The 23,570-nt window shown below is 45.5% G+C and overlaps 1 protein-coding gene across 5 annotated transcripts in view; it reads left to right on the forward strand.

Annotated features, from left to right (window-relative positions):
- Positions 1-23,570, forward strand: part of LOC118774941 (membrane-associated phosphatidylinositol transfer protein 3-like) — a 90,907-nt gene that overhangs the window by 53,141 nt on the left and 14,196 nt on the right. For 3 of the 5 annotated variants that reach the window (XM_036524565.1, XM_036524566.1, XM_036524569.1), the window contains exons 4-10: positions 503-573; positions 772-992; positions 9,583-9,772; positions 10,781-10,903; positions 12,161-12,333; positions 18,944-19,101; positions 19,677-19,847. In XM_036524565.1, coding sequence (XP_036380458.1) covers positions 503-573; positions 772-992; positions 9,583-9,772; positions 10,781-10,903; positions 12,161-12,333; positions 18,944-19,101; positions 19,677-19,847 — 1,107 coding nt within the window. The remainder of the gene's footprint in view (positions 1-502; positions 574-771; positions 993-9,582; positions 9,773-10,780; positions 10,904-12,160; positions 12,334-18,943; positions 19,102-19,676; positions 19,848-23,570) is intronic. The other 2 variants (XM_036524567.1, XM_036524568.1) reach the window with 1 other exon arrangement.

Here is a 23,570-nt window from a genome sequence, read left to right on the forward strand (position 1 = left end):
GGCGTATGAATCAAAGAGCAGCGGCTACAGAAGGTGGAGCTCAGTGGAAGATGACAGCGCAGCAGAGGCTTCTGAGACGGTAATGAGATTGGCCAGGAGCCCATGGCGTTCCACACCTCAGGGAGTTACTGATGGTATGGCAGATTAAAAAAAAAGTGCTGCCCACCCCCTGTGACTGTTGCTCGTTTTAAATGGTGTTGTGTCTGGCAGTTATTTTCCTGCTATTTTCATATGGAAGTTTGTGGCAGTCAGCTGGGACGTGTCTGTGCTGTCATGTTATAGATTCTTACTGACTTTTAGAATTGGTAATTGAAAACTCACACATTCACTGTTGTGAATTAATATTTGTCGGTAAGGTTGTTCTTTTTGGAATAAAAAAGTACAGTACACCTGTATGACCTGGCTCATGTCTCCCTCTGTCTGTGTTTCCCTCTCTCAATCCCTGGCTCTTTCTCTGTCTCTCTCTTTCTCTCCGTGTCTGCCTCTCTCATCCCGTCACCAGAGGGCCTGTACCGCCTGGGGCGTCCTCGCTGTCCGCCCCAGAGTAGCATGGATGGGTTGGAGGACATGGAGGTATGTGTCCACTTTATCGATTGTCTGAGAGGGTAAATGATGTAACTTGTGGCAAGAGGAAGAAATTTTGTACCCTTGTGTCTCGCCTGGTCAGTTTTCTAATGCGCCCTGTCTACATTTTTCTCTCTCACATGACACTCTGAAATGCGCCTGTCCCTCCTCCCTCCGCACACACCCTCTCGAAACACCTTCTCCCAGAAGAAGTGCAAGACCCACCTGCTGATTCTGGTGGTGCATGGAGGCAACATCCTGGACACGGGGGGCGGGGACCCGGGGGCGAAGGCGGGAGACGTGGCGACGCTGGCCTCCGTGCTGGAGAAGGTGGCACAGGCACACTTCCAGGCTGCCGCTGACCATGTTCTCATCAAGCTGGTGCCCTGCCCTGCGGTGTGTTCAGAGGCCTTCTCCCTCGTCTCCAAGTAAGCGACCTACTGGGCGGCAGTGTAGCGTAGTGGTTAAGGAGCAGGACTCGTAACTGAAAGGTTGCTGGTTCGATTCCCCACTGGCGCACTGCTGCTGTACCCTTGGGAAAGGTACTTAACCCACAATTGCCTCAGTAAATATCCAGCTGTATACATGGATAACATTGTAAAAAAGCTTTGGGTAAGAGTGTCTGCTAAATGCCAATAATGTAATGTAACAGGAGATGGGGGGGGGCATGGAGATGTGGCTCTAGGGGAAAGGGGGCTGTGCATAAAGCTGTGTGGTATCCAGCAGCCATTGTCCTTTTGTGTTTCGAAATATTGCTTTGTTCAAAATGCCAGTGTTTCTAAATGAAACAGAAATGTGTAAAAAGAATTCCCTGATTTTACTGATATCATCTTGAATGGTAAATCCGAAATAAATTGCAGGAATGAGGAAAGTATATTTTAATAAATTATACATTTTATAAAACTGTATTATATTTTGCTGATATAAAAAGTTCTCTGCTTTTTATCCAATGATATGTATGTGATATGGATGTGAATGGCGCGGTCAACTTAAAATATCAGTTTGCCAAGGGGCATCCATTCTTAGCAGTTGCTACGGGTTTCTGCAATTCTCTCTATCATATGGGTGCATCAAGGTAATAGCTGGACTGGTGTGTTACCTGTCCATCCAGATGATGTAAAGATCAGTGGATCTGTTTTTAGTGCACCGATGCCAGCAAACAGACTGCACTCCGCTAACAACGCCAGAATGCACAAAGCCCAGTGAAGATTCTGTTCTCTGCACTGCACTCGCGCAGAAATGCCGGCTGGTGTCTTGAGAGCGCAGTAGCAATATCATGATTGTTTACATTTACTTTATTTATAGCTGTTTTCATGTAGTGTCATTTCAAGGCACCATCTTGAAAAATCTAATATCAGTAATGCATGAGTTTCATTTATATGCACCAACAAACTACTCCACAACCAGATATGGTTTAAACAGTATAACGCTGTTTACTAATACTGTACTAATACTTTACTAATACTAGTAATGTGTTACTAGTATTAGTACTATACTAGTTATGCAGCAATAATGCTAATTATTGAATGGTCTTTGTGAATCACAAATGTCCCAGGGTATTCTGTTCTTTGCACCACTGGACATGCAAATCAAGACCAGGGGCATTTTTGTCTGTGTTTTTGGCAACATTACCATCTCCAATGTGACATGCCAAACTGGCTATAGATATAGAAATAGATCTGGGGGCAGCACTGCACAGTATCGACAGGAAAGCCAGTCCTGGGATACTTAATCATGTATTTCTCATGTTTATTTTATTTCCATTTCTTTTATTTTTTAAGATCCGTTTTTATTTATTTATTTATTTTTGCCAAGGTGCTCATTTGGCCGTTTTAGTGATGTAGTCTCGGTGGCAGAGGGCTCTTTCATGTTTGAGTCGGGCTGTGTGAGATCAGAGCAGCCTGTCGGCGGCTCCACAGAAGGGTGGGGGGGGGGGGGGGTTGGGGGAAGTGGAGCGGGGCGACTTCAAAGCCGGAGCAGCTAGCGTGTGGCTGCGGACGCTTCGCTGTGGCAGATCTGATACGGGCAACGCTAACAGGCTGAGCGTAGCGAGCTGCCGAAGCAGTCAGCGGGCGAGCGCTAACACACAGAAGAGGACACTGAGAGGAGTGGCCGGGGCCTCCGTGTATCTGTTCATATCAGATTGTCGTCTTCCTACGGAGAAGTAAGATGCCTTGTCCTGGAGACAGACGTTTGAAATCGGCAGGGGTAAAGATTTATTGTTGTTGTCAGTATCAAAACCAGAAACGATCAATACAGAAGTGGGCCTGCGCAATAAATCAATATTGAAAAGAGGGAATATTCAGTCCTTTTCCCTGACGGCACAGATGCCTCTGCCTGTGCCTTTTAGCCTGTGGATCCGCATGAATGGGAGGCATACACACTGCTAATGGTGATTCATTCATGCTAAAATCCTAGCTAACACCTGTTAGTGATTGCACTATACAAGTCAGCTGCAGATAGCACTAACTAATTGAACGCATAAGTTGTGCATTTATCTTAAGCAGGCGTACCCTTCTGTGATGTGCCGATGACAATGTTAGCACAACACAGGAGCAGTACATGGGTAATTGCGTTCAACATCCACACAGTTCAGTTCAAAACCAGTAAGTCTAAAAACATGGACATTTAATACAACAAGCAATGTTGGAACATGACATACTGCAGTGCATTTATATAGATGAATAGTTATTTAAACATGCTGAATGTAATTGAACTGGTCCTAATCACTGGTCCTAAAGCTAGCTGCTGTGGGCTGTTGTGGCAAAAGGTTGAATGGGAGAAATGATAATCCCCATTATTGTCAGGCGTGTAACGCACACTTTAGAACGCAGAGTTATGTTAATTAGTGTGGCCCTGACATTTACTGTCCTTTCATGACTTGTGGAAAATTAAACTCAACCTTTACGGATGACGCTCTTTTTAATTACATTTTTTTTTCAACTTTGGAAAGCCCAGAATACATTACCCCCGGGGTGACAGAGATTAATCAGAGAATGAGCCTAATCGATGAAATATTCTGTGTCCCTGAAATTATGACGGCTTAAAAAAAAATAGATTCATTAATCAGTATGAGGCTAAGAGATCCGACACACCAGTTCTGTTTCTTTGTTTTTCTTATTGGCGAAATTAATTTTCATTATTACACTGAATTCGACTGTAGTCGAATCACAGTAGCACCACTTACAAATGTGCCTGTCACCACTAACTAAAATGAAGGCTGGTCTGAGGCTTGTGAGATTCAGAAGGTTTTAGTAAAAATCTTTAGATCTTTTGACTAGCTAAAACCCACTGGGATCTTTTCCATTTAAATTGCCTCATTTCAGCATGAGAGACCTAAGGGCAAATGCAGACCAGCTTCTCCTGTGGATTTGGTGACCTGAGCCACTGATTTAGTGTAGGTGGCACTGTGCCTATGGAGGTTCAAGCTTGTTAAAAATAATACAGGGTAATACATGTTAAAATTTTCACTATCACTATGTCAGTTTCATCTTTGTAATTTAGTACATGTAATATGCATTACAGTTCAAAGTTTTCTATATGTCTGCATATGCTGTATCTTAAAACATACACCTTTACATACATTATCACACAAAGCCATGATCATTGATGTTTTTTCCACACTTTTATCAATTTAACGTAGACAGGTTAACTGCTACATAAAAAGTAAACACCAACATAAAGTGTCTCAATAGGATGTTTGGCCACCACAATCCTCCTAGAAAGCTTCAGTGTGCCTTGACATAGATTCTACAAGTGTCTGGAACTCCACTGGAGGGACACAACATCATTCTTTGCACCACTTTACTCACAAATGTGCATTTTTAAGTGTAATAAAGGGTTTATGCACTGTGACCCAGCTGTAGTATCCCCCTCTGTGAAGGTCTTGACAGGCTGTTCTTGATGAAAATGTGTGCTTATGCCCTAGACTAACAATTGCAGTCAACCGATTCAGTTACTTGTCCGTTTTGCCTCGCATCTAAGCATTGGCATCACGGTCGAGGATTATGCGCTTTCAACCACAGTTACACCTAGCTGGTGATGTCTTTCCCTGAGACTTTCATGTCAACATCACGTTTGCCACAGTTACCTGTGAAACATCAGCAAGTTAAGCAGTCTTTATCAGCGAAGCTCCTGCCAAATATGCCCCAGATAACCCCTCTTTTAAAGTCACTGAGATCTCTTCTAGCCATGGTATCCAAACCAATGGCCAGCTGGGCCTTCTCATCGTCTTTATACATGACCCTAAGCATGCTGGGATGGTAATTGCTTAATTAACTCGGGCATCACACCTGTGTGGAAGCACCTGTTTTCAGTATCTCTTTGTATCCCTCATTTACTCAAGAGTTTTCCTTATTTTGGCAGTTACCTGTCTTAGCCTGTTGAAGCTTCCCCCTAGTGGGAGCATGACTGATGTCAGCTTGATGAGCTGAGTTTTGTCAGCCATATAGTTATATATATTCTGTCATGTTTTTAGGATGTTGTCCTGCATTTTTGAAGTGTTTGTATAAATATTTATCATGTTGCTCATTTTATCACCAGTGGACTGCGGTGGTTTATTTTTAGCTGGGGTGGTTAGCTCTGACATGTGAGTTAGCTCTTGGTGTCAGTGAGAGACAGGGCTGTGGACGAGAATGCAAATAGATTCGGCTGCTGCTGCTTCCACTGTCTGACATGAGCCTGGGTCCCTGTAGGGCTACTGCCTGGAGATGAAGGAGAACAACTCACTATACTCACTATGGTGCACTAGAAAGAGGAGGGCGTTATGAAGCTACCGGTCTCTACTGCTGCCTGATCTCTCACACACACACACACACACACACACACACACACACACATACACACACACACACACAGATACGCACACACACATGCACAGATACACACACAGACACACACACACAGACACACACACACACACACACACACACACTTACACACACACACACACACACACACACACACACACACACACACACACACACATGCACAGATACACACACAGATATGCACACAGATACACACACACACACAGATACACACACACACACACACACACACACACAGATACACACACACACACACACTCACACACACACATTCACACACACACACACACACACACACATGCACAGATACGCACACAGATACGCACACACACACTCACTCACACACACACACACACACACACTATACACACAGACACGGAATGCGCACATATGTATAGACAAACACGCACAAACACACAAATTACCATATATTAGGCTGTCGATAGATAAACCAGGAGATAAAACAGATGAAACAGGATTGGGGCTGCTTGTTTGTGCGCCTGTTTAACAAAAACAGCCAAAACATGAACATTGTGAAATGGCAGGAGTGCTGCTGGGTGGTTAATTTAATTCACTTCCAGGATTTGACAGCTTGCAGGAAACCCACAGTGAGGAGTGAATGGGCAAGACTCTCTGACTTACACAAAGACCTTCTTCAAGTGTAGACAGCTCTCCTTTGAGGTCAAAGCATAATTGTCTCTGACGTCTTCATAGTGGAAAAAAGCGGAATATTTCGGTGTGTACTTCTCCGTGTTAATTCAAGGTTTTTCCGCCGCGTCTCAGAGAGACGCGTGGTGATGCTCTGTGGCACTCCGAGCTCGTTAAGAACCTGCTCTCAGGACGAGAGAAAAGATTAGAGTCTCGACCGCCGGAGTCACTGTCTGGAAGTTGGCGGTAATGAGAAGCTTGCGAGGAGGCACACAGAAGGCCCGGCGAAGGTGACGTGGCAAGAGGGGATGTGACGCGGTTCGTCTGCCTCTGCGCTGCACATCCAATTAACAAGTCACAATCAGAAGCCTCGCAATTGATTTTCCTTCTCACAACCACCGATCACGCTGTTTTCCTGTGTGAGGATAGCTTGTTTGGACAGCTTTATTTCCATCAGGCCGCTGGCAAAAAAATGGACCCTTCGTCCATGCTTCAGATACTTCCGTAGCAAACCTTACCGCTTCTCTCTGGCCAACGCCATATGTTCTGTGACCTGCAGAAAGCTCTGACCAGTTGTTTGACATTCTCAGTGCGTGCGAGCCAATTACCTGCACTTACAAACTGCCTGTTTCCTGCGAGAAATGTTTGCCTGGCGAAGAAGGCAAATGCGGAGAAGTTGCGTTGGGGGTGCCACGGGAGCTTTGTTCGAGGGTATTGATTTCCGTCCTGTTTCTGAGAGTTTGTGTGGATGGAATGTGCCAATACGGCAGACCCCTCAAGGTTCCAGTCTGTCACCGTGGCGCGGAGGGGATGTAAACTACTGAGGTGTCAGTGCGCCCAGGGACATCTATCACATCCTGTTTATCTCACTCAAAGAGGGGTGGTTCCAGGCCCACAGGGGTTGGCAGGTTCCTGTTGTGCTGGCTCTTCACCTTCAGGAAAAGATAAGAATCTGCGACAAGTCCTGGTGAATATGCTGTTACTCCACTGAAAGCTGTGGGTTGTACCTTTTTACCGCTCTTTGTTTTGTAAAGATTTTGCATCGCTGTGTCTTGAGTGGTTATTTCAGTAGGAGTAATACTAATATTTTACAGGAGCGCCCCTCGAGAACCCTTTGAGAAATTGAAATAGAATTGAATTTTTATTACTTTCAGAAGTTTGAAAACATCTCTTTGTAGGTCCAAGCTCAGTGGCTCATATTATGGGACGTGTTACTTACAAGTATTGAGGTTTTAAAAAAATTTCCAGCAGTTATATTTGCAAAATTGATATCAGCTGTGTTTTGAGGAAATAGATAGCTAGATATCCCTTCTCTCGTCGTCTCCCTCCCTCTCTCTCACCTCCAGCTCTCCTGATCTCTCTCTCCCTCTTACTCTCACGGGTAGCGTGAAGCAGCTGGTAGTGTCACGGAGGAGGCTGGGCAGAAATTGGGTCCTGTTCTTTCCTGTTCTCCGCTCATAGCTCTGGGAAACTGTAAACAGGCCAGCAAAGTGACTGCAGCCCACCTTCATCCCACATAGCCGCAGAATAAACGGTACATCTGGAGGCGCTTCACGCCTCTTGCTCTTAAACGCTGGGGGCTCCAGGGAGGGTGCCAGACAACTCAGCAACTAGTTTGGTTTGGATTTTCCAGCCTGGTGATTTCATACACCTTAGCTGTCCATTCAGAAGAACACAGTGGCCTGCGTGTACGAAGCTGAGTTCTCTAGAGGCCCCCTTGTTCTTTGTTTGATCCTAAAGCAAAGAATAGGTGTAGCTACCAGTGGGAACATAAACATCAGCTGCTGGCCTTCAGAAAAAGATACATGACATGACGCTGTTGATAAATGAATAACTTAACAGATGAAAAGAGGTCGAGCTGTTCCAGGGAGCTCTTTGAACCTGCTCTAGTAGAGTGTGTTTAATTGGACGGGATCCCGCCGCCCTGACACTTGTTATGGTAATGTCTCGTACCCGTGCCAGCCGGACAGCTCGTGTAAACATGACAGGAAGGACCGTCACCTCGGCCCCCGCACTGCCTGGGCCTCTGTGTGGGACAGCCAGCCGCAGAGAGGGCTGCTGGGGGATGATACACCTGCCTTCTCAGCAGGACAACAAGGCACTCGTGGAAGTCGAATTTCTTGTTCTGGTTCCTGAGCACTTTTTGACAAAAAGCTCACATGGTGCAATGGGTTGTTTCACAAGGAAATGGCATAGCAGTAAGGAGCAGGGTTTGTAATCAAAAGCTTGTTGGTTTGATTCCCTGCTAGGGCACTGCTGCTGTACCTTCGGGCAAGGTACTTAACCCAGAATTGCCCCAGTAAATATCCAGCTGTGTAAGTGTAAATTTTAACCTATGTAAGTCTGCTCTGGACAAGAGCATCTACTAAATGACAATAAAGCATCTACTAAATGACAATAATGTAATGTAATATAATGTAATGTATTGTAATGTAATGTGTAGACATCAAACCCTTAACTGTTCAAGAGCGAGCAGGCTCCAGTCTGTCCCGCCTGTCTCTGCCACTGCATTTCGGCAGGAGTCCCTCTCTCCCGTCCTTGAACCGTGATGGCGTTTGCGGTGCCTCCCTCTGTAACCCGAGCCGCTGACGGATGACAACAAGGCTGGCACTCGAGGAGACAGGAGACGCGGGAGCGTGGCAATCCTCGCTGCACCATCACTTCGTCACACCGTCACCCCGGAACGCTGTCTCACTGTCACGCTGCTGGTTGCACAGTTCCGTCCTCCCGATAAGAACGGCTCTGCCGCCTAATTCTGAGAGGCCCCAGCTGTGAGCCGAGGCGATCGGGGAGGGAGGTCAGAAGCAGCTCAGGGTGCCAGTGGAAGCTGTGGAAAGGCAGATAAAAAGCTGTTGGAGAGAAGCAGCCAGCAGACCAGCCAAGGGCAGGGGAAACGTCTGTCTGCAGGAACCGGGGGGAGTCAGAGGGATAGTGTGGAGCAGTGGGCTTATTGTCCAACAGAAACAATATGTACAGTCCTGCAACAAAGCTAGGCAGAGAGGCGTTTCTGGAAGGCTGTTGGCTTTACTGTAACCTGATTACATCAGCATTTTATACAAATGCGTGACATTTAAAAGAAAGAATGACTGTTGGTGTCTGTGCTTTATTTATTTTATTTTCACCTTGGGTAATGGCATACACTGGGTTTCAGAGTTCCCTGAATGCAAATGTACCTATCACATGCGTGCACACACACACACACACACACACACACACACACACTAAGGCACATAGACACACATGTACATATATACAAAGACTAAATCACAATCCTTTCTATTTTCCTACAGCAGCGCTGCTTGAATAATGCTGGAAACTTTTTAAAAAGCCCTCCAGGGAGAAAAATATGCATCAGAGTGCCAGTAGAGTGGTTTGCAATTGCACAATAGCTGCTTTAACCCCTAAAGCTTTAACAGGCCCAATCTCGCCAAAGTGCTCCTGAATAAATATGAATTGAAATGTTGGAACTGTAACTGCTCAGGATGACAGACAGAGAAAGATGATTGATGACACCATCGGTCGCTCCTGTGCTTCGCTGCAGCCTGAACCCGTACAGTTACGACGAGAGCTGCCTATCTAACAGCGTGGACCACCTCCCGCTGGCTGCCCTGCCGCTCTTGGCCATTGCAGCGCCGCACTACCAGGACGCCGTGGCTACCGTGATCGCCCGCGCCAACCAGGTCTACCACAGCTTCCTGCAATCCCCGGATGGGCTGGGCTTCATGGGACAGGTACGCCTCAACGAATCAGCGACAAGGGGCAAGCCCAATCACGCACAGTCGTCAGGAACAATCAGAGGGTGCTTTTTCCTCAGTTGCATTTGATCTTCCATGAAGTTTAAGTCAAGCCATTATTTGGTTAAGACGTTTAATGCGTGTTTGTGTCTCCCTCCGCATCAGTTGGGAGGCAGTTAGTTAGATGTGTTTTGACCCATAGTCCAATATCATTAGTTGAATCTCAATTCAAATTCCCTGAATTGACCAACTTAAAGAGGAATTGACCCCAAGTCTGTAGCTCATAGCTGAGTTCTAGCCATCTGAACCTCAGGTGTGTTAAATTGCAGTGCTCCTCGAGGACTGAATTTGCAGGTGGGACAAATTTTCTATTTACTATCGGACAAAAAAAAAAGCAATTGCGCCCATAATGCAGTGGTTGTCTTCATTGTCATGAAGCATTGTTGCATGTAATTGTGTTTTATTGGAAAAACCGTGAAATCTAATCAAACTTTGGAAATCGAATGCGCTTAGCACAGGAGTGCACACGGCATCTCAAACTGAAAAAAAGGTACGAATTCAGCGCAGTCAGAAAAGCAATTTCCCTCGGCGGGAGTTACATTGGATCTTAACGGAGTGTGTTATTGAAATTCGTGATTTAAGCGGCGGAATTACTGTAAGCTGAGGGGGGCGAAGAGAGCACTGCCGCCAAGTACACCCTCTCTATGCAGCGACCGAACGGCCCGGGTCGGCAGTGTAGCATAGGAGCAGGACTCGTAACCGAAAGGTTGCCAGTTCGATTCCCCACAAGGGCACTGCTTCTGTACCCTTGGGCAAGGTACTTAACCCACAATTTCCCCAGTAAATATCCAGCTGTATAAATGGAAAAAATTGTAAAAAAAAAAAAAAAAAAAGCTGGAAGTGATATAAGTCGTTCTGGATAAGAGCGTCTGCTAAAATGCCTGTAATGTAATGTAATGTAATGTAATGTAATGGGTCACACGTCTCGTTGTCTTCCTGGGCCAGGTGTGTCTGATGGGTGACTGCGTCGGGGGGGTCCTGTGCTTCGACGCCCTGTGCTTCAGCAGCAGCCAGCGCCAGGGAAGCCCGGGTAACAGCAGCAGGAACGACAGCACAGAGAGTCTGAAGGTAAAGGTCACTGTCCAGCCTGCAGCCTTCTCTCCACTTTCTGAACCACAGCCCCGAGCATTGCCCCCCTGATTAGTGGTCAAACACCTAACCCTATCCCTCACCCTAACCCCACACAGTCTTATACAGACTATATAGATTTAACACAGTCTAAAATCTCAACAGTATTTTAACCCTAACCCCAACCCCACACAGTCTTATACAGACTATATAGATTTAACACAGTCTAAGGTCTCAACAGTATTTTAACCCTAACCCCAACCCCACACAGTCTTATACAGACTATATAGATTTAACACAGTCTAAAATCTCAACAGTATTTTAACCCTAACCCCAACCCCACACAGTCTTATACAGACTATATAGATTTAACACAGTCTAAAGTCTCAACAGTATTTTAGATTGAGATTGAGTTAGGTTGAGATTTTAGCCCCCTTTTTTGCTTTTTTTTTTACCTGGCTATGTGAGTTTGCTGTGAGTTTCACCTTGAGTCTTGGTGAAATACAGGGCATTCACACTGAAAATATCTCAGTTTAACACCTCAGGTTATGTAGTGCCTCAGGTCCTGTGAGTGACAATAATTGGTCCTGTGAGACCCTTACTGGGAACGAATATCAAGCAGTCCTGGGTTTTTTTGCCAGCTTCTGTTCTGGTCAAGACTCATGAGCAATGAGGGACTGTCACTATTCAGTGAAAAGTAACAATTTAATAATGCAATGTGGCATCAAAGTACTACTGTAATCTGTTAGATTTTTCCTGTAGAGCTTCTGCAAAATGTGGCAAGAGTACCCCTTGAAATAAGAAATTGCCCATTCTCTGACACATCCAGCCATTTTCCCTTTTGTTGGCCACAGTTTTGGCCACAATGACCGTAGAATTTGCTCGATGTCCATAAGAAATCATGATACAGACCAACACTGAAGACTGGACAGGATTAGCTGAAAAAAAAAAAAAAATCCTTTAAATATCAGCTATGTTGACTGCAGGAAAATGAGAATTTTTAATTGGGAGTATTGCTTTAAACACTAATTGCTTCACTTCAGAGACCATTGCTTTAAACAGTAATTGCTTTTCTTCAGAGACAAACACCTAAATGCCTAAATGAGCTTGCCTCAGTGAACAAATGCTTTACTTTATTGATCGGAAACTGTCATGTTACACATCTGAAGGTGAACTTTTGTTCTCTGAGGCTTTGAGCTCTAACCACTGCACCCCCCCCTTCACCCCCCCCCCCCCCCTCCCCCGCCCCAACCGCAGGATAACCCAGGCCATTTGGGAAATGCCAGCCCTAGCCTGAGCGCCAGTAAGAGACTCAGCAAGAGCAACATTGACCTCTCGGTGCCCTGTGACAACACCGCCATGACCAGACGTCCTCTGTGCAGGAAGCAGAGCGACTTGTCCAACAGCCAGCACAACGTCTTCTTCAGCAGGTACCTGAGAGCAATGGAGGGGGGGCAGAGGGAGGGTTGAGTGAGATGGAGTCAGAAGTGGAGGGGAAAGAGAAGGAGAACTGGTCGGAGAGGATCACAGTGTGTTCCGACGCGCACTGACAAGTTTACGGGACAGCGATCGCTCTCCAGTCACGTAATTCTCATGAACATTAAATGCAGATGGAAAAGCAGAAGACAAGTTTGGATTAAAAGTGGGTCTTTCGCTTGTATTCTGGGATCTGCATATCAGACAGGAAGTTCTCCTCCATAATTCTGAGTGTCAAAATCCTTCAACTAGATGCTACCCGTTTGTTTGTGGATATTGGGTGCAGATGCAGAAGTTATTGCATTATATGAATGTTTTGATTTAATTATCTGTGTGCATCCACTATCAGAAAATGTAAGCATGGATTTTTTACTGACACTAGTGACACTAAAGTGACACTAAATTTGCAAACAACTGGGGGAATCATTCCTCTGTGATGACTGAGGAAACACAAGCATGACCTGTCACACATAGTGCGTACGCGTGGTCACAGGTAGTCTGCACCACCTAAATTAAGTAGCCATTTAGGAAATATGTTCTCGAACAGAATGAGCTAAGACTTCATCTTAATTTGCATCGTTTGAAGACAGCGATTTTTGTCAGTGAACATGATGAGATACGGGTGATGTTTATCTTTCTCATGGAGTCATTCTTTTTTTAATTGCATTTTATCCCCATGCAGGGATCAGTGTTATTAGAGTTGTCAGCTGTAGGTGTGGTATTCCTAAAGCTTTGGAAGGTCAGTGAGATGTGATGGAGGTAAGCTTTTAGAACATTTAACACAGTGGAACAGTGTATTATAGTACAGGGAAGTTCAGTGTGGTCTAATTGGATATTGTTACCGTAGGAAGTAATGATAAAACCTTAACAGGATAATGCACACTGGCTTAATGTAGTATTGTCACGCAAAACATCTAAGACTTCTCAAATGAACTGCTTTATTTTCTTTCCCTCAGGCCTCTAAATGATTTCTAGCTATTTCAGGGGAACGTCATTAGCATGTAACACGTCCACTCAGAAATCTCCTCCCCGAGTGAGGAAAGGATAGACTACCTTTCAGCTTGCTGTTGGACAAGAAAAAAGAATTCAAATGAGAAAAAGAAAGTCAAACTCAAAAAGTTAAATGGTTAAATTAAAAGTCAATAAAATTAAAAATTCCTATTTTGCCTTTTTTGTTTAAACAATCCCTTTAACGTTCTAACATTTGTTTTCTCTCTCTCTTTCTTCCATTTTTGCCACTCCTTTTTCTCATCTGACATTTCTCTTTTACTTTTGGCTAAACTACCCTCCATGTTCACTAATGGAGCATTTTGCTGGTGCTGGTGCAAAGGCTTGCTATTTTTAAGCAATCCCCATCTCAGATAACAAGTGAACTGACACAAAACTCCAGCTAAATCAGCTGCCTTGCTTCAATGTGCTCACCTCTCAGAAATAAAACACAGAGTGCTTGCATCATCAAACCACAGTACTATGTTGAAGAAATAAGGTATGAAAGGGGGGATGTCAAATCCTGGTGCGGTGGTTTTTGGTGAGTTGTTATGTGTGAAACTTAGCCAAGTAACCTGTACTCATTTTTGGCTGCAGAGCTGGAGCATAGCACAGTTGAAAATAAAAAGACTGAAAAACAAAAATTCTGTATTATTTCCGCAGTGGCTACCGCAGGTCGTTTGGTGTGAGCACCAGTGGCAGTGTGTTTCTTCCTCCTTTCTGTGTTTACCCCCTCTGTTTTTACTGGTTTTAAGTGGAACAATGTACTCCTGCAAGTAAGACTACAAGACTAAGCTGGCATATAATGGAAAACTACCAGGAACATGAGCAATGCAATGACCTGCCTGAAGCTCATTTATAAACACGTGCAGAACGGCTACACACTGCTACTTAAATTTGTTCTCACGCACCAAATGGAAAATGTGCCTGTTTAATCAGTCACACATAAGAAGAACATACACAAGAAGCTGTGTAATATTCTTTAGAAATCCGAAGTTTTCTAAATTCTCTTTTACGTGGATGAGTGTTTGATGTTGCATAAAAACCCCCCTTTTCGCCATGGTAATTGTTTCCCTTCAGGAAAAATAGACAAATTCTTGGTCCAGTGTGCAATGCAGTAGCCTCACAGTAAAATGCTTGGAAAAAAAGAACAAAGCAAAAATGTTGGCAGCAAATTGCCAATATTGAGTACAGCATGAGACATGGCAACGGAGATTAAGGGGATTTGCAGAGTCTTAGTTAAAACAAATGCCGGTTTGAAGTCCCTTGTAAATTGTTTAACACACCTCAACATAAAATATGTGCTTCATCTAAGGATCATCATTTAAGGAGTTAAGCGCAAACTTGCAACGTAATAAGTGCTATTCTTATATTTATAAAAGAGTAACAAAAAGATCCGGTAAATAATTTGATAAAGTGAAATTGTACCTGTAAGTTTTCACTGGTGTCTTACAATGTCATGCTGTCTTTGGACTGCAGTCTCGTTTGGAGACAGCACAGGTGACGTCTCTGGTGGTGGATCATCTGCCCTCCTCTGACCGCATAGGAATCTCTTTTTTCTCTGTCATGTTATATATAAAAGGCCTGTGACACCCCAGACCTGCCCGAAAACTCCCTTTGAAAGGTGCCAGTGGTCACCTTTTTGAGGGTCAATAAAATCTTGAGCTGAGGGTTGATAAAATCTGAATGCATTCAAGGGTAGCGTGACATTGGAGGGTTGGTGTCGTTAAGGGAGTAGCTAAGCCATTGCACAGATTTAAGGAAGCTTCTCATTTCAAATGGATTGTAACACATTAGCCGATCCATGCCCTCGGTCTTTGAAGACTGTCCTTTACATTACATTATTGTCATTTAGCTCTTATCCAGAGCAACTTACATACAGCAGGTTACAATTTTATCTGTTTACACAGCTGGATATTAACCGAGGCAGTTGTGGGTTAAATACCTTGCCCAAGGGTACAACAGCATTGCCTTAGCAGGGAATTGAACCAACAACTTTGTCATTACGAGCCCTGTTACCGTTACACCACTGTGCTGTCCGGTTCCAAAAGTGCAAGATTAGTGATTTTCACAGCACTTGAATTGCTTTGTACAACCCAGCATGTTAATTACATAAATAAATAAATAAATAAAGTGCACAATGATTACATTTATTGATTGCTGGCATTCGACACATTCCATCTGTTACTAGTACTGAAAAATGTTCTGGAGATGTATATCATGATCACAGCTGCCTATATTACAGAAGGATTCTACATCTCTTAAATTATTGCTGTGCACTGACTCTGCTGACATCCACGAACCTGTAAATATCCAAAGGGTATAGACTTTTCCCCTGTAGTACAGTCATTCAAACACATAGAAATGTTACTATGCCCCTGGTACTTGCTCTGCTGGGCAATGGAAAATATTATACATTCCACAATGCTCGACAGAATCATAACAGTGCTGAAGGAGACAGATCTTCCTTCTGCTGTCAGTGAATATACCAGATGTTCCAGTATACTGGTAGCTTGTGGCCTTGTGCTTGGATAGTTGGGGCTAGCATATACAAGAAGGCTGCACGCATTCTCCCAAATCTGACATTTTTCTTTCATGTTGACAGTTCAAATTGTACGATTAAAGTCAATGCAATTTTTGTAATCAATGAAACAGAACAGAATAATCATTGCATCCCTAGAAAGCACGCCGCTGTGAAGTAATTGCTGGGAAGATGATGTTTCATTTTCAGAGATATTTTCAAAACAGGTTGTTGTCGTTTATCCTTTCGTATCAAATTGCGAAGACGGCATGCACGTATCATAAACGCTTTACCCAAGCAATCAAGTGAGCCGTTAGATTGGGAGCTGTCATGCAGATCTTGGATTTGATGCGATTCAATTTATGCGGCTTGCGTGGTTCTAATTTTCCACCAGTCCAGATACCCACTGTTGGTTATTTTGTATACAAGATCATTCTGAGGCTAAATTACAGCATGACCCATATGGTGTCTGACACTTGTCCGGGTTATCAAAGAAAGGGTCTCTCCCATCTCTCTCCTCTTGTTAATATCCGCCGCACGTAGTCCGCGCCTGTCTGCTCTCTAAATATAGCCCTGCCTTCCTGAGCCAGTATGCGTGTGTGCGTGCGTGTGTGCGTGCGTGAATGCTGCAGGTGTCTGAGGCTCAAGTGAAAGTGGCTTGCCGCTATAAATAGCCCAGGTGAGGACTGTGACATCACTCCTCCGCACGCTGACCGAACAGACAGGGCGGGGGGGGGGGATTGTGTAAGCGTGTTGGGTAAGGGAGTGCCCGGCTCTCGTCGTCCATCCTAAAAATTCCACACCCTCTTATCGTTCCGTAAACAAAAAGCCGGTGTCAGTGGAAAAACATCATGGCTGCGCTGAGTGGATTCTCTCACCGAGCAGCCGGCAGGCCCTGCTCCATTTTTTCTTATCAGCCCTCACACTACAGTGCTCTCAGCTGTTGACTGTACTGCCGCTTTCTCTCTGGGGTATCCTGGCCACACCCTGTGGGTGATGACAGGGTTGGTCAGCAAGGCTGTCCCAATATGCACCACTCATTATATTACAATAGAATACATTGGGGCAAGCTGTAATTTAGCCTCTTATCCAGAGCGACTTACATATGTTACAATTTTTTACATGTCATCTATTTATACAGCTGGATATTTACTGAGGCAATACTGGATTGAGTAGCTTGCCCAAGGGTACAAGCAGCAGTGCCCCAGTGGGGAATTGAACCAGTGACCCTTAGGTTACGAGGCCTGCTCCTTACCACTGTGCTACACTGCCGCCCCACTCTGGGTCCGATTAATGTCTGGACCTCCTGAGCTGCTGTTGTGGACCTCCAGCACTTTTAGCCCCGTTTAGTAAATGGGGCTTTTTCTGGTGCTGCAGGTGGGAGGCTGGTGGGAAGATGTTCCCCCTAGCATCAGCACTAAAAGCTTTTTCACAGGTTTGATTCCTGGGCTGGGGGAGAGGGGGGGGGGTGCTGTGGCCTCATGGGAGCACATGAACAGAGGTGCGAGTATTAAAGAGGGCTGTATTTGCTTGGCTGGATCTCCCAACCTTCTCCCAGCCTCTCTCCCTGCCACCGTCTGCCTGTGCCTGTCCATCCCAGACTGGCTGACAGACAGATAGGGCCGGTGCGAGGCTGGCCGACGCCCTGCCCGAGTCAACAGGGGGGAAAAGGGAACAAACGGCGATCGATGGCGGATTGATCCGGGCATTTCACTCGCCTGCCCGCTCTAATCCATGGCCCCGATGTGTGCATTAGCGAATCGCCGTGGAAACGCGGAGGGGATAGCGGATAAGAGGCCTTCGAGTGCGGCAGCTGGGCTGTGTTTAAGGGGAGCGCTCATCACGCATTAGAAAAGTCGATCTGCCCGTGAAGCACCGCCGCATTCGGCAGCGGTGAAGTGCTCTCCGCTCCGAGCCCTTCGCACCCAGCATGCACTGCCTGTGCGGTGTGCTGTCTCTGCTTTGAGGGGAGCTTTGATGTGGGCAAAGCGAGAAGAGATTCGCTAACCTGCTGCTACCATTATATCCGTTTTCCAGTCCAGAACTGGAACCAAGCTGCCACTGGCTGCAGCCAAACCCAGCCTGCCTGGTACGTTTAGCGTTTCATTGCGTTACCTGCGGCATAATAACAACAACCCGAATGCGGGCGTCTGCCCAGGTCTTAGCCTTGTTTGAAGTTTGATGCGGAGTAAAACTGAATTCATATCACTCCTCTCTACCACTGGTTGTTTGTGGTGATCCTGATCAGTGATGCTAGCCAGCTCCTTTCTCCCTTCCCCTTTTATGTTATCGGTTTTTTCGCTGTGACCGAGAAGCAGTGTAGTTACGCAGTTCACCGACTGCAGTCATAGCTCTCTTTAATTAGGACAGCACCAGTAATGCTAGTGGACTGAACAGACATGGGTCAGCACAACAGGAAAAATAATGGAAAATCACATGGCCCTCTTCTGAAGGAGCCAGCCTTTCGCAGCAGTACAATGGAAAAGGTGTATTTTATTCAGTTCCCTGAATGTCTTCCTCTCTCTGAAAACTCGCTTTAGACTTTTCTATTTGGGAAACATTCTCTTTGTCTTTCTTCCTTATCTCACCCTCTCTGTCTCTCTCCTTGTTTCTCCCCCTCTCCTTCCTTCTATTTTCCTTCTTCTCCTCTCCTTCCTCTCCGTCTTTTTTCCCTCTCTTTCTCCGTCTCACCCTCTGTTCCTTTCTTTCTCCTTCTTTTTCTCCATCTCTCTCATTTCTCTTCCTCTCACCAACTCTATCTCTCTTCTCCCCCCCCTTGTCTCTTTTCATCGCCCTCCTCCCTCTATCCCCCTCTCTGTGTCTTTTTCCCCCCTCTCTCCCTCTCTCTCTTTTCCTCACCCTCTCCCCTGCGCTCTCTATCCCCCTTTCTCTTTTCCTCACCCCTCCCCTCCTCTATCTTTTCTCCCCCTCTCTACCCCCTCTATCCCCTCTCTCTTTTCCTGCCCCCCCCCTCTCCCCTCCTTTCTCCCTCTCTCTCCCCTCTTCTCTCCCCCTCTCTCCCCTCCTCTCTCCCTCTCTCTCCCCTCATCTGTCAGCCTGTTGCAAGAGGAGGATGGTCTGCGTCCGGGCAGCAGCTCCAGCCTGGCGCTGAACCCTGGCCACTTTGACTTTGAGGTGTCTGATTGTTTCCTGCTGGGCTGCCCACTGGGACTGGTCCTGGCTATGAGGAAAACTGTGCTGCCTGCTGTCTCAGGTGAATCTCTCTCTGTCTCTGTCTCTCCCTCTCTCTCCTCTCTCTCTCTCTCTCCCTCTCTCTCTCCTCTCTCTCCTCTCTCTCTCTCTCTCCGTCTCTCCCTCTCTCTCCTCTCTCTCCCTCCCTCTCTCTCTCTCTCTCTCACACACACTCTCAAACCCACACATGCACACACACACACACACACACACACACACACACACACACACACACACAGATACACGTTCCCATTGACTGAATGATCACAATGATAATGAGGTTACAGAATGAAAACAGAATGAGCATCACCTATGCTGTTGTACTTACTTTTACCTGCACTATCTGTAAATAATACTGTTCTTTTAAACTTCTGGTTAGATGCTAACTGCATTTCATTGGCTCTGTACCTGTATTCTGCACAATGACAATAAAGTTGAATCTAATCTAATCTAATATAACTGTCTTCTACTGCAGTGTCATTTTTAAAAAGTGCAGCCTTCAAAACTTAGCTTTGCCTGTTTCTTTTTGTTGTGTCCATTGAGGACTGTGTGCATATACAACACTGTAACTAGCTCATATTCACCCCCTTTACACAGCAACCCAGCTCCGGCCTGCCTGCTCCCAGATCTTTAACCTGTTCTACCCGTCGGACCCGTCCGCCTCTCGGCTGGAGCCCCTGCTGCACCCCAACTTCCACCAGCTGCCTCCGTTTGCTGTGCCTCGCTACCAGCGCTACCCCCTGGGGGACGGCCGCTCTACCCTCATAGGTAAGGACCTCCGCCTGGCTAGGGCCCTGCATTCACAGGGGCCACACACACACACACACACACACACACACACACACACAGCCCAGGATCTTACAATATTTTTCACACTCAGCACGCTGTGGTTCCACTTTAATCCCCACCACCCTAACACCTGATACCTCCTAGTATTTGATACGTATTTTACGTGTAGTACTGTGATATACTCTGGATTCTGTGTTCTAGGGACTGTTGTATCGTAGTATACTTGACTTCCATCAGATTGCACAAGCTAACTTGTGGTGGGGCTCGAATAGTGTTAAGCTCACACTCTCTGGTCTGCGAGTGTTGTTAGCCTGGTCTGACACTGTTGCTCGTTTAAATTGAATGGATACACTTATGTTCTGTTGTGCTGGAAGTCACTCTGGATAAGAGCGTCTGCTAAATGCATGTAATTTAATGTAAAGTAAATAGGAAGAAAGAGAAAGAGAGAGGGCTGGGAGAGGGCAATATTTCAATTGACGCTGTACACTAAGCAAAAGCTTTTACTAGATAATGTGGATTCAGACATAACACCTTGTTCAGTTTTTTTTAATAGGAACTTTTTTCTTTAAATCATAAAAACCAGGTTAGTGCTCATTAGTTCTGTCAATATGTACAGCAATAGGAGGGTGACCATGTTGGCTGAGATGAGCTTTTCTCACACTGTTTGCCTATTACTTTGCAGCTATGAGCCAAGGAGAGCTGTGCATTTCCACAAAATACTGAGGCTTTCATGCAGTAACAGGCCACCTACTGTTCTCTCACCTCCGTCAGCCTTCCCACCTCCCAGAAATGCATACATCAGAGTGTTGCTGGTTGGTTAAGCAGTTGGACCCAAAGGTTGTAGGGTCACTTCCCAGGTGGAGCAGTGCTGTTGGACCCATGAGCAGGGTACTTAAAATGTATTTAACCCGTGTTAGGCACATAGGTTAAATACATGTTATATGTTAATAGTGTACACAGTTTCTAGGGGTAACTGCAGTTTGTTTAATTAGGAGCCACTTCCAGCTTTAAATCTGGATTGAAAACAGACACACTTTATTTGGAATGAAGCTCGCAGTGGAGATGTGAAACAAGCCGCAAGAAAGTGGCTTAATTCTCTCCATCCTCTTTGTCCTTCCCGCACTGCCCCCCCCCCCTTTTTCCGATCACCCCCGCTTATTACCACACGGTCCGCTAATGGCTTGTCTCATTCAATCAAAGAGCAACTCTGTCCTTCCGTGTCTCTTAGCCACGGGCTTGATGTTCCCATAATTTCACATTCCTTAATGCACGGGGGTGTCCGTGCGCAGATGCAGTATCCCCGAGACCCCCTCGCCCCCCCATCCTCTCCATTTGTGTCGATGTCGCCTCTAATGGAACTTCATATTTGTTACGTGGGGATTACGGTCAAAAATAAATATCTGGATATGTATGTACATACGCGTATTGATTTTCGTGATGGGTAGCATGGTATTGCGTGGTGTTTGCATAATGGGTAGCATTGTCTCTGGTAGTTCAAGAGCAGCGAGTAATGCAGGTTCATAGAAGGTCATTAATACATAAATCAGCTCTATCATTTACCTGAAGAATAACCGGTAGTTGACAGAAAACTTATACAGCAGGCCTGGGAGATGAGGCAGATTGAAAAAGACAGTGAGTTTGTGTTGTCAGGGCAGTACAGCATTTGAAGCCGTGTCTGTTTCCTGAGCATACCTTGAGGAAGCAAAAATCAGTATTCTGCTACATGTGCCCGTACCTCACAGAGCATTAGTGTAACCAAGACGTAACGATGTGTGACTGTATTAATGATTCCTGAATTCCCTGCAATCATATTCAGCTGCCTTCGCAAGAGGTCAAATTCAACAATAAAAAGGGTTAAAATCCCCAGCAAAAAAGTAAGACATGTAATGTAACCAAATTTGCCATTTGCAGCGTTCTGATTTTGTCGTGTAACTACCAAGAACCTATCGCCATCGCTCCTACACACGCACACACATAAACACAAAAATGGACATGCTTGCACACACACACACACACACACACACACACACACGCACATACACACACACACACACACAAATGGACATGTTCGCACATGCACACACAGAAACACACACGGACACACACACACGTACGCACACACACCACATCTCCGTATTTCCCCATTTCAGCGCTAGTGAGAACAATAAATGAAATGTATGTGTCCTGCCTACTGCCTAGTGGTGATAGGATTGATTCTGCTTTGAGTTCAGGTTATGGGCTGCCTCTCTCATTTCACAGCATCTTTTATTCAGCGAACCGTGGTCCTCACCCTCTCAAACCCCGTCCCCTTCATTACGACAGTCAACAAGCCAACGGTGATAGAGTGACCCTGGTGTTTGTGGCTCCGCGGTCAGGGTGTCATTTATGTCAGAATAACCAAACGGCCAGTCGCTCTGGAAATCCATCAGCGCTGTGCTGGGAAAACCACTTGTTGAAATGACCTCAAACGGGAGAGGTGCACCGTAAACATATGTAATTGACTGTAATGCTCCTTTCATGAGGAAAACTGTACTGCCTGCTGTCTCAGGTGAATCTGTCTCTGTCTCCGTCTCTCCCTCTCGCTCTCTTTCTGTCTCTCTCTCTTTCATTTTTTTCCTCATGAGTGCGCGCGCACACACACACACACACACACACACACACACACACACATACACACACACACGCACACACACACACACACACACTGATCCACCACTGAGACACATTGTGCAGCTCTGCTCAGAGTAATGCTAGCTGGAAGGGCAGTCGGTAGAATAATTTACTGGCTCAATTTAATCCGTCCTGGAAAAAAAAAAGAGAGACAGATATCCAGTTGAAAGGACAATCTTGTACAGGGTGGTCTGAAGCATGAAGCTTAGCAACGTCACACAAATCAGTGCTGTGTCAATATGAGAACATGCACAGGACAACAGCTTTGCACGCTGTTAGGAGTTAGACCACAGCACAATATCAACTAGCACTGCTTATTGTGCGTCAAAACACAGTATCGTCAAAACAATCAGAGACAACTTGTATCAAATCTATCGTGAAAAAAAATCCCCACAAATCCCAGAACACAAACAACCTAATCTTTTAAAACAGGCGCATCAGTGCTATTTTCTCAGCAGATTATGAGGTCTTATGCAGGGATATCTACAACCTTACAAATTTGTGCATTTCGTTTGCGTACCCCTTTAGAGAGCAGAATTTTCTGAAGAAAGCTGCATCATCATCCGTGCGGCAGTGGGGGGTGGGGGGTGGGTGTTGGGGCGGGGGGGTGTAAACAAAACTGTTAACAGCTTTTTTTATTTCACTTAGTCACTCACTGGGTCTTAACTAAAGCAACTAAAGACAGAACGAATGGATGCAGGAGAGGAAAAATGACTAAAGTGGCATTAGGCGACAGATAAGAGGAAAAACGACTGCGTGTCTAACGTAATGGAAGGAAGGCGTTGATAGAACACGGGGGCTACAAAGATAGAGGAGAGTGCTGGAGCTCCGCGGTGGAACACCGGACGTTACTCCACACGGCTGTTCACCGTTTGATTTAATACCAAAGGATCTCCCAGTTATTGGAGAGACATACTGTGCCCTTTCTCCATCTATCCATCTCACCCTAAAGGGCCTCCGGAGCGGTTTAAACATAAATTTCTCCCACAACCGGTGCAGCAGTAACCTTCTTCTTTCTCTCAATTCAATTAT

This window comes from Megalops cyprinoides, chromosome 3 (assembly GCF_013368585.1).
Source record: "Megalops cyprinoides isolate fMegCyp1 chromosome 3, fMegCyp1.pri, whole genome shotgun sequence".
Lineage (NCBI taxonomy): Eukaryota > Metazoa > Chordata > Actinopteri > Elopiformes > Megalopidae > Megalops > Megalops cyprinoides.